General features: G+C 40.9%; 1 protein-coding gene across 14 annotated transcripts in view; it reads right to left on the bottom strand.

Moving 5' to 3' along the window:
- Nucleotides 1-670: 670 nt before the first annotated feature.
- ptprdb (protein tyrosine phosphatase receptor type Db) overlaps nt 671-11,511 on the bottom strand; it is a 150,675-nt gene continuing 139,834 nt past the window's right edge. For all 14 annotated transcript variants that reach the window (XM_063476372.1, XM_063476373.1, XM_063476385.1 and 11 more), the window contains 7 exons: nt 10,107-10,392; nt 7,545-7,723; nt 7,334-7,460; nt 5,071-5,196; nt 4,826-4,980; nt 3,714-3,849; nt 671-3,619 (listed from right to left, as the gene is read on the bottom strand). In XM_063476372.1, coding sequence (XP_063332442.1) covers nt 3,551-3,619; nt 3,714-3,849; nt 4,826-4,980; nt 5,071-5,196; nt 7,334-7,460; nt 7,545-7,723; nt 10,107-10,392 — 1,078 coding nt within the window. In that variant the 3' untranslated portion in view covers nt 671-3,550. The remainder of the gene's footprint in view (nt 3,620-3,713; nt 3,850-4,825; nt 4,981-5,070; nt 5,197-7,333; nt 7,461-7,544; nt 7,724-10,106; nt 10,393-11,511) is intronic.

The raw sequence follows: 11,511 nt of genomic DNA, 5'->3' as shown, positions 1-11,511 counted from the left end.
TTCAGGTCTCGGCAGTTCTGACTAGATTCTGTATGTAAGTGGTTAATTAAAATTTCCGTGTATATAGACACCAACAGATTTGCTGTTTTTGCTGATTTATCACAGATAACCTTCATTTGTAGCCCAAATTTTGAATTCAAAGGTTGACTCAACATTTAAAAATGACAGCGGTAACAGTCATTTTCACTTGAGTTTATTTGTAACAAATGAAACTTGTGTCGATAAAGAACAGAAATCCATACAGACCTGTTTTTCAGTTTTCACGCGCTCCGAGAACCAATGTAAGAAAATAAAAAGCACTTGTTGACTCGGAGCAGAAAACGGAAACAAAAAGGTTTACATGTACAGACCAATTGGAGGTAACTGATCCCAATAACACATCATATTTTCATTTTTTATACAATTTATAAACTCCAGTTTAATCCATCTACATGATACATCAGGGTAAAATAGAACACTTCGTTTTGTGAAACTTCTCTTTTGTGGTACAACAAATCCACAATGTGATGTATTGCACATACTGCTGTGCCATAAAAACTGTGACTTGTGGTGCATCCTTTTATTATATCGCTCTGTATATCTGATAAATCTCTATTTATTCTTTGCCTTTATCATCAGTTAATTCATTTACTTTTACGTAGTCATCTATTTATGCATGTCAATTACTCTCTGTGTTTTGTGTTATTTACATATACACAACCGTGTGAGCATTGCAGGGTCCATCTTTGCTGAGTTCAAGTAAGACTCCTTTTTTTGAGGGGGGGGGGAGGCCGGGGCTATCGGAGTTAACAGGATACTAAATATTAGTGCATAGTACAAAGAGAGAAAGTGCAAGTCTTCCCGTAACAGGTGCGACCAAAGGGGCATCTCGAAAGTGGTACCATGCATACAAACAACAACAAGGTTACTTTAAGATGGTGGAAAACTGTCAACAATCCCTCATATGGCCGAGAGTTAATGGACTTACAAAAAAATGAGTATATACTGTAGGTTCTGTGTCAGCGGAGACATAGCACCTGAACTTCTCTCAGCCTTCGTTTTTGAAAGAAAAGGAAAAATGCGGAACAGCAGAATGAGGAACACAGATGACCTACTCTGACTGATTTTAGGTAAATGGCTTCAGGTGGGATACTTAAGCATACTCTTGCGGGCTGATGCTCCTCCTTTCGAACAGACTGACAAAGAGCCATTCAGCTTTTACAGATTTCTATACAGCCGAGCAAGTATGACTTGTTCGAGCCAGCTCAAAGTCTGCACCAAAATTTCATGGCGGGTAAAAGAAAAGTGTCCATAATGACAGTATATCCACAAAGCCTGTGTAAGTGTCCTGTGAGGAAAAGATGGAAAGCTTGACGTAGAACCTTAAAAAATGATCAGTCTGTCTTGCTAATAACCTACTTTAAAACCACATTTTTTCTGCAGTCGAGTCTCTTGTAACATATGCTTATTTTCTTTTGAATGAAAAGAGATATGATGATGCAGTTGCTGGGTTTAAAATGTGAGTACAACTGTCCAGCCTACACAAACCCTTCCATTCAAAATTTCACAGCCAAAAAGAACAAAAAAGAACAAAAAAAGAACAAAACAAACCAAAAAAAAAATCCCACAAAATACTTTTTCACATACTGTAACATAACAAAAACACACACACACATTCGGTTCACACACGCAGACAAGCATACATAAAATACACAAAAACCCTTTAAAGTAACTTTATCAAAATAGGCGTGTAATATAAGGCACTAGAAATCTAAAATTAAAATACTTATTAGATGCAGTTTGTAATATGACTTCGATCATTCGTTGCTCGCCGTGACACAAAGAAGGATGACATCATCTACTGGACATGTGACTTGATTAAAAAAAAATCGACTTCCTAAGAGGTCAGAGGTTATTTCTCTAACACTTTTAAATGGTGGAGGGAACATCAAGTGTAACATCCTTGTGTCTGGAAAATGATGCACCATCATCAGTATTATCGTCGTCATCATCACCGTCATCATCATCATGGCATATAACTGCAGTTAGTGACTTGACACAAAAATATATAATACATCTACTTATTGCACACTGAATCAGACACAGAGAAAAGTCGACGGTGAGCATTCCAGTAAGAAAATTGTTTTCCTTTTCCCACCCCTTTCCTGCTCGCTCGTCTCGCTCTCTGCTTAGGAAATCTTAATGAAGCTTATTTGGACACCTAATATTTCGTCTGCTCTCCGCGCTTACTAGCTTCACTCGTGGTCCGCCCAGCTTTCTTTCGGGCTACGCGCAGAACAACGTGGCGGGATTATTCTCGGGACTTTCTGGTAGCAGGAGTGTTAATACTGTACCACGGCGGGCCCTCGGGAATTGAGAAATTACCGTCTTCGCGTCTTTAAACGTCGCAAGTGAGACAGTAATGAGGCTGAGAGTCCTGTGTGCATGCGAAACGTGTGGGTGGAGAATACAGGAGAGTGACACTCGATTTTTTTTCATAGAACTGCGAACATTTTCCACACTGGATTTGATTGTACACTTTAAAACAGTACCGTATCACTTTAACAAAAGAAAAAGAAAATGGCTACAGCTCATTGGATTACACAGAAAAAAAAATGCAACTTTGCCCGTGTATGGTCAACGGTGACAAAATCATAAACCTATAAGAATGGAAAAACAGAACGTGCCATATGGAATATCCAGTTTTTAAAAAACAATATAGTCACATATTTTTCTAGAAAACTAAATTAATGTTTTACTTTGCAGTATGCATTTTTAGACCTCAGTAAACCTTCCCTTATCTTAAATCGTGAAGCATAAGGTTGAACTGGTGGTGTTTATTACTGTATGGTAGAAATGTCTTCTTTTTCATTCACAGGAAACAAGAGTCTGTTTCCAAAATAAGACAGAAAAAAAACCAACCCACACTTCTTGTGTCTTTTTTTTTTAAGTTGCGTGTTCTTGGTCTTTTTAATACTGTGTGCTCTGTGTTTTCAGGCTCCTGTTGGCAATTCTCTGGTGCTTGATATCCCAGTTCTTTCTTGTCCACGAGGTTTCCATAAGATGGATTTGTAGTCTCCTTCTGAACTGTCCTCGAGATAGGAAAATCGAAATTTCCTGTGACAGAAAAAAATGCTGTAGCTGGGTCCTGTATTTAGGTTGGTGATGCTACACTGGTGGTGGACGAGGTGAGAGTTCCACACCCAAACAACAAAAAACGCAATCTGGGTGCTCGGAAAAGCACTGAAACGAATAAAAAAAAAAAGAAGAAAAAATCTATATTTGATCAAGTATTCTGATTGGAACAGTGGTTGAAGTTGCTGCTTCAGACTGACCAATGGGTGTGTTTGGGCTGAGGGTGGCAGGAAAACACCCTTGTCAAGCAGGTTGCTATGGCTCAGTTAGAGGTGCTGTTTCTGGGTACGGATAAGCCGATGGTCCCCCTTCACTCTGCATGCAGTGGCAAAGTCTTCATACCTGCACATCGCAACCTAGTGCATTTATTCTGGCTGTGCATAACATGAGAAAAATGCACTCGGTTGAACGTGCGCATGATCGACAGCCACTGGGTTTATGTTGCATAGTGATCAAAGCTTCCCAGGTACTCCAGACTGGCGCGGTAGCAGAACTGGTACTGGTCCTAGAGGGAAGCAGAAGAATTGTGAAGAAGAGAAGAAAGACTAAACGAACATGCAAGTGTTCTTTGAAGATGTGAAGTGGTTTAGAAAGCTCACCTCTGTCTGAACGGTGGCTGGTCTCTGGGTGCGCAGCATCTTGACAGTCTGGAAGATATCCACCACTCCCTCGTACCTCATCCTCTCTAGCACGATGCTGAGGGTGATGAACACACCGGTCCTTCCTACACCAGCACTGTTGGAGCACAGGTGGAAATGTATTCAGAGCTGGAAACACATCTCCTTATGTATGCATCATGCACTAGCTCAGTTTGCTACTAGTCATGCCAAACCGTTATTCTAATTATTTGCTCACACGTGGTGCAGCAAGCGGTGGTGGTGCTTTATTAGCGTATCAGCAAGAAAAAAAGTCCAGTGCTGTGAGAAACTATTTCCCTCGTCCTGATTTCATATTTTTTCCAATATCGGTCACAGCTAGGTGTTTCAACCATCAAAGAAGTTTTAATATTAGACAAAGAAAACCAAGTAAATACAAAATGGACTTTTTAAATGATGGTTTTTGCCCAGTCTCTTTCTTATTTTTGAATCATGAACTCTGACCTTAACTAAGGCAAATGAGACTTACAGTTGTTTAGATGTTTTTCTGGGTTCTTTTGTGACCTCTAGGTCATCAGCATGGTAATTCTGGTAGCCCTGTCATTCCTAGGATGGTTCACTACTGCTCTGAGTTTTCTCCATTTATGGCCTTCACTGTGGTTCCCTGGAGTCCCAAAGCCTTCGAAATGGCTTTGTAATCCTTTTCAGACTGATAGATGTTAGTGACTTTATATCTCAGCTGTTTCTTTAGATCGTGGCATTATCTGTTGGTTTTTTTTTTTGGAGATCTTTTAGCAACATCACTTTGTCCAAAAGGCTCTATTTAAGTGATTTCTTGATTTAACTGGTCTGGGAGTAATCAGGCCAGAGTGTGGTATTGAAATTTAATCATTTATCTTTGTCTGATATTAAAGCACTGTATATATTTAACAGAGAAGTGGAATAAATTTAACGTAAAAGATTCTCCAAGTCTTTACTCAAGTAGAAACAAAATGTTCCAAAAATCTCTCACAGGTCATCTGGTGAAGGTGTAGGTATTCTTTTTTATCTAGTCTGCACAACTTAATGAACAATATGTGAAATGTTGAGGTATTTGTAGGCAGCCTAGACCTTACCTGCAGTGCACAGTAATTGGCCCGTCCTGGCCAAACTGTTCTTTAGTTTTATGCACTTGGCCAATAAAATCAATAAATCCTTCTCCTGACTTTGGCACTCCTTGCTCGGGCCAGTCTGTGAACTGGAACTGACGAACTGTCCGTGACTGGCCATCCTGGGTGAAAGAAAATATGGTAATTGAAACTCAGAAAATTCTGTAGGCCAGTACAAATTAGTCTGTCTTGCTCACAGGCTGACGACTCACCCTGGCATCAGTGACTTTGAACTCTCTCAAGATGTACTGGGGCATGTTGTACTCAGCCATGGGATCCACCACAAAGTACTGGTACCTGGCTGAGCGCTCTGCAGGCCAGTACTGGTGACACTTCTCCTGTAGAGTAAAAAGGCTTCTCTTCAGAGCGCTGCATCATATTTAAAGTACTCAGTGTGTGAGGAGAACCATTTCTAGGCAATTTATAACGAAATTGTCACCATAACTTGTGATATTCATTATTCATTTTAAGACCATCTCAATGCAGATGAGATATTATGTTCACTGAATTAATACTGAAAGTCATATCACTCTCACTGTGCCATGCATAATGCTTCATAATGCCCAAACATTTATTATATTTAATTCATTATATTAAATTTTTTAAAGATTTTTTCCCCCCCAAAATTGCAAATTATTAATCACGAAACATTCGCTTTTTTTCCCTGTTGCAGGCATCAAAAGCTATTCTGCTGCCCATTTTAAGAGGACATTGTTATTCACAGTTCATTCCTCTCCTGATGTAAACTTCTGCAACAACAAAACATGGAGCTGCTGATTATGCTGCTATTCAGTCAGCCCTTCAATATATTCTTTTACTGAAAATAATTAGCTCAAATTACAATATATTGTGTGATACTGCATGTTATAGTAAACGCTTAGGCAAAAACGATCACTTAATCAAGGGAAAAATGTGGGTCTATTGTTTAAAAGCTGCAGCTAGCCCAAACACATTTAATTAATGTGAGTTTCAAAGAATTTGTAAATTCTTTGTCTAGTTTTTAGTTAAGAGCTTGTACCCCTACACACATCTCCATACTGGTAATTGTGTGGGCTCTGAATAGCTAAACAGGATGGTCTGCTTTCCTTCTGTGAAGTGACATGGTTTTTTGTTGTTAACTGAAGTTATTTGTAACCTCTTCAGGTTCCTTTGGTCTAAAATAAGAGACTTTTTAGAGCCTAACAATGGGAGTGGAAATCAGTCTATAAGGAAAAACAGAGTTGTTGTTTTTTTTAACCATTCTATCGCGTGTGAAAATCAATATTTGTAATTACCAACTTTATTCTTCAACACAGCCAGAAGACTCTTAGGCAAGCTTTGTTGTTATTTCTTTAACCCTAGAACACTAACACATTTACATGATTTCTCTCTCCTGCAGCTGTTAGTGTGTCGAGGAGATTGTGCCTTCACCAAGGAAGTCTCAAATGTCCCAGGAATGGGTGTATCAAAGACCAGCTTTCCAGCGTCATTTTTTTTTTTTTTTTAGGAATTTTTTGTTCTTGAAATCCAGATTTTTCTGTAATTTTGGAGCATTATTTTAGCATCCCCCATGACACTTTTTTTCATTTTGTTAGACATGGCACAGTTGAAAGTAAAAGCTGACCACTCTGATTTGTCATGTGTTTGATATATTTTGATGACAAGTACTTTTTGTTGGTCATATTATATCGGGTAAAAATCACCTGGCGTTAGTGATTGTGTTACTATTTATAGCGATAGTGTTCTAGGGTTAAGTAGTCTTCAGGAATGGATCTCTGGGACTCTTTGGCATATCTCAGTCTTTTCTTTCTCTTTTCCTTCCTTATGAGGAACTTCTTGACAGCAACCCTTTCACTGAGACCATCCTGATGAAGCTGCAGGTAACAGTGGGTGGATCGACTGAAGGGCCAGATGCGTCTCTCAGGCCCTGTGTCAGGTCTTTGCTGCATTTTTTTCCTATTTCTCCAGGACATGACTGTCAGGTGCTAACAGGTTTTCAGTTAATAGCCCTTTGAAAGTCGCCTTGTTAGTGCAAAAAAGCTATTTTATGATAACTGGCTGTGTAATTTTTTTTGGCATTTTCTGTAATTTCAACAAAAGAAATTGGAACAAATTTTGTCTGTTTTTGTGATGGGTTGTTAGTAACAAAGTGCCTAAAGCTACAATTTAAAATTGCTTCTTTGCTAAGTGGTCTGCTTTGTGTAGACCCAACACTGGTTCATCTCTTGAGTTCAGTTCCTTTTTATCCTTGAACGGTTCATAGGTCAGTGTTAACTAGCTCAACATTCCTCTGAAATGGTCAAGCACTGGACTGAAAATGAGTAGAAAAGCTGCCAATGTCCAAAGGAAAAACCCCCAACATGTAGCTTAAGACTTCTGCACAGTACTGTGATACGCTAATTAAAAAGACATTCAAACAGTACAGCTATATGTTTTTATCCTGTAGGACCAATGCATGTATTACATTTGAGTGTGTTTGAGTGCATTTATCCGTACCCGTCCCATTTCTCTCAGTTTGGTTAGCATGACAACAATGGTGGAGTTATGTTCCCACAGCATCCTCCAGTAGTCCTCTGTGGTCTCAGCCAGTGGGCCCTGGGTTGCTATATAGGCCTTCTGCTGTCTATAAACACATGGATAAGTATAAATGAAAATAAATTTCTCCCCATGCGTGAGAACATTATAAAGTGACTGATGTTAAACTGACCTGTATCCATCAATGAAGCTGGCATTGATGTAGTCGGATCCTTCCACTCCTCTGATTGGCTGCAGACACACACGCGTGGTCTCGTAGGGCATGATGTTCACCAGCCGGTTTTTGAACTTGTTGCACGGCAGATTGGCACTCACAAACCGTGATGTGTGGGCCTTGGCACTGGCCAGACGCTGAAATATAAGAAATAAAAGAAATAAAGGAAATATGCTGTAATATTGTGCAGACGAAAATTACAGAAAAAAATTACAAGCAGCACTGATGAGAGCACTAAAACGATGGCGAAATAAAAAAAAGACGGATAAGCAAGGAAGTAAAAGAAAAAAAAAGTACTCTTTTAAAAAGCACAAGGCTTGGTTTTTTATTGGACAAGTGGAATTAGAAAATCATCTTTAATCTGCAGGCCTCAGGATATTTAGTCAGATATCTTCAACTGAATCAACAAAGCAGGGCCGATATAGGGGATGAGGGCAGTGGTAGGGAATGGAAGAGGGAAGAATAAAGATGAATAAGGAGAGGAAGGAGAAAATCAAAAGTCAGGGGGCAGGAAACCACAAGGCCCCACACTGTCTCAACACACACATGTGAACCACAGTTGATCCAGTCAAAAAAAAAAGAAAAACTGGAACACACACATTCATATGTTGATATGTGCAGACAGGCAGCCGTAAGTACATCCCGTACACTCGCTCACACTCGACCATTGGATGACACGGTTTAAAAAGAAACACAGAGAAACAGAGAATAGGCAGAGGGAAACCGCAGACTCAGGGGGAAACAATGGGGTCTCATGAACCCAACGTCTACCATCAGCGGCTACCGGAGCGCTGTGGGAGAAACAGCAGTACCTTATTTTCTTACAGACAGACTGAGCTGGAAAATCCCCACTAACCACAAGTTCACCAGTTCATTCTGGGTACTCTGAACCCAGTTTCCAGCATCAACAATAGTAATTCTTCATGTCATTTGGTTTGAATTTGACGCGGTCTTATCAATAAAGCCTGGCAAAAACAAAGCTTTTCACCGCTTCGATACATGCCAATATTTTTCACCAAGGAGAAAATCATGCCCTCCTGGCAAGCTCCGAGAACTCCACCAATAAACTCTCTGTGAAAGGAAACAAAAACACGGCGTATTAAGGTGTTGGATTACCAAAAGCAGCCAGAAAACATTCACCTCTCCCTTTTCCTCACACGCTTGCTTCAACTTTGTGATTTTATTTGAGGGACATGACGCCTCTCTTACACGAGAAGTTCCAACCTTTTGGTGTTTTGTTGACGGAGGTGGAAAGTAATCTTTCAGACGGTGGGCTGTGATATACCACGCGAGTTCAAGTGAGATGAAATATGGTGAGTGGGACAACCCCGCCATGTGTTTCACATCAATCTAAGGCTGTGAAAACAATACAGCGAGCGCTCACTTCATTGTCATTCTGAGGGGAGCGCTCCTATTAGAGGGAGGGAGGAAAGCTGGGGCATAGGATGAGGGAGATTGCTCAGAGTCACTTTGTGTTTACCTTGCCCTCTGATTGTCTGAGCAGACACAAGCCATTCCTGGGAAAAATTAAGCCACCTGCTTTCAATGTATACCTGTAAAGCTACAACCGATTCTCTCTTTTTCACCCAGCCAGGCCAGTCTGCAGAGAACTCATCTGGCATGAGGTAAACAACACAGTAAACAAAATAACAACTAGAATATAATGAAAATAACACTTGCCCAGCAACACTTTGAATCCCTTATGTTCTCACTGTGATTGTTTATGATGCCTACATTTGCTGTTCTCACTTTATATTCTAATCAGCTCCCTAAAGTTTTGAAAAAGCTGCTATAACTTCCAACCCCCTAAGATTTTATTACAAACTTCAACTTTCTGGCCTACATTATTTGGTCTTTACGTGCATGCCTATCAAACTTCCCAAACTGTGATGCTTTCAGAAACCCTCAGAAGAGCTAACTCTCTTACCTTAGATTCAAAAGGTGCAATCCCATAATCCCCTTCAAATCCAACCATCTATATGAATCTCTCAGAGGGGGATTGAAACTGTAAGAACCACTAACAGCCCTGGGAAAGATGCTCAGGGGCTATCAAAGTCAAAGCTTCCTGAATTAAACATTCTGTATGTCATTTTAGACAACGTTCTTCCCAAGCTTTGGTGGTAAGAACCATCTTCCTATGAAAACCCTCAGCATGGGACCTGAAGTGCAACTTCGTTTTTTGGTCAATTATGGCTTTCAAGGTCAAGAATTAAATATGAAATATGAACGTTTGCTCTATTCTTTATATGGACAGAATGGCCAGTAGATCAAGTCTTCAGACAGTGATTTATCCCGCTGGATATCTCTGAGCAGGCCCTGAAGATCTGCAGTGCTTCAAAGATGCTTTCACTGGCTCTTACTGTTAACCTTTTAGGTGGCGAAGGGCAAGAAAAAGACAACTCGGCCTTACAGAAACCAGTGAAGTGTTACATTATTATCATGAATCGGTTTTATGAACCACCATAAATCTGTAGGGCTTAATTTTATAGCCTTCGGGGGAACAAAGTGAATCCTCCTCACCTTGAACTCCAGCTCCATGCCGGTGACATTTTCTCCTGGTTCAATCTGCGTCAGCCTCTGGATGTAGGAGTACAGGTTCCTCGCAGGGACTTCGGTGTTCCCGCAGGTCACCGCCTCCAGCAGTGCATCGTGAATGAAGATGTACTGGTCTTCCGTCTGCACCATGTAGTTCCTCTCGGAGCGCATCAGCGTGACATGACCGTAGATGTCGATGGTCTTCTCATGCTTGATTCGCTCTGTCATGGCATCGATCACGATGAAACAGCCAGTGCGGCCCACTCCAGCACTGGAAATAGGAAAAGAGAACCAGATAGTGAGGTTATTTTCTCACATAAACTGCAGTGTGTGCGCTGTGTCCTAATACCTGGTGCAAATCTGGCCCCGCGGAGCTCAAACATAACATGCTTTGCCTAAATCAGCTAACTATCATCGAGATCCCAGCCAGCAATATTTCCGACAAAGCAGGTAAAAATTGACATCAGCGATGAGTCAGCAACACTGTCTCGCTGGCATTAAGAAGATATCCTCCCTATCGACACACAATCCGGAAATATAATACCGTTAGCTGCCCACCCAAACACTTCACATTTTTGTTGTGCTAGTAAACGGTGAGACAACCTGACCAAGCAAGTTTGTGCAAGTGAATAGAAAATTCTTTATGTGGTTAAATGAATATCGGTGTGCATGCGCGGGAGCGTTGTCGAGGTGGAATGAGATTTGGTCCGTTGTTTGATACAGAGGTTGGTTGAAATGTAAAAGCACATTATGATGGAGTCTTGCCAGGATAATTAAATTTGACTGATAATCCTGTTAGATACTCCATCTGACTGCTACGGAAGATTAGGAAGAGCTGCTCTCCTGCCAACCTTTTCCGCTGTGTCCCGCCCCCGTCGCTCTGCCTCTTTTTCTTCTCGATAAGTACCCTCTCACGCCAGCCCCGACACTTTTTCACACTCACATTTGTCCTTTTCTTCTTCTTGGAAACCATTTTCTCTCCATCTTTCCTTTTCTTTAATTCATCATTTTCATTCACTGTGTCCTGGATTTGACCTCACCTTCTTTTTTCTCACTCTGCACACATCTCCTCCTCTAACTCCCAGTCCCTCGCTACCTTTCCCTCTCCATCATTGTCTCAGCCTCACCCCCTTCCCCTCCTTCATTCTCCTCCACATCTACACCTCACTAATTCTTCCTCCCGAGAGTTTCTGCTCCATATTCCCACTGCCCTGCTCTATCTTCTTTTCTCTGCGATTGCCGGTAAGAGCAAACAGAAGCTTCATTCGAGCTCTGGAGCTAAACGCTGTGCCAAGCCCGTAATGACAAGCTCCCAGAGTCTCTTCTCCATACAACACATTGGCCTCCTGCTGCTCAGACAGCAGCTCATTTGAATATAAACTTGTGAACC

This window comes from Pelmatolapia mariae, linkage group LG6, assembly GCF_036321145.2.
Source record: "Pelmatolapia mariae isolate MD_Pm_ZW linkage group LG6, Pm_UMD_F_2, whole genome shotgun sequence".
NCBI classification, from domain to species: Eukaryota; Metazoa; Chordata; class Actinopteri; order Cichliformes; family Cichlidae; genus Pelmatolapia; species Pelmatolapia mariae.
The sequence above is the reverse complement of the archived record's forward strand: the minus strand, read 5'-3'. Positions and strand labels throughout refer to the sequence as shown.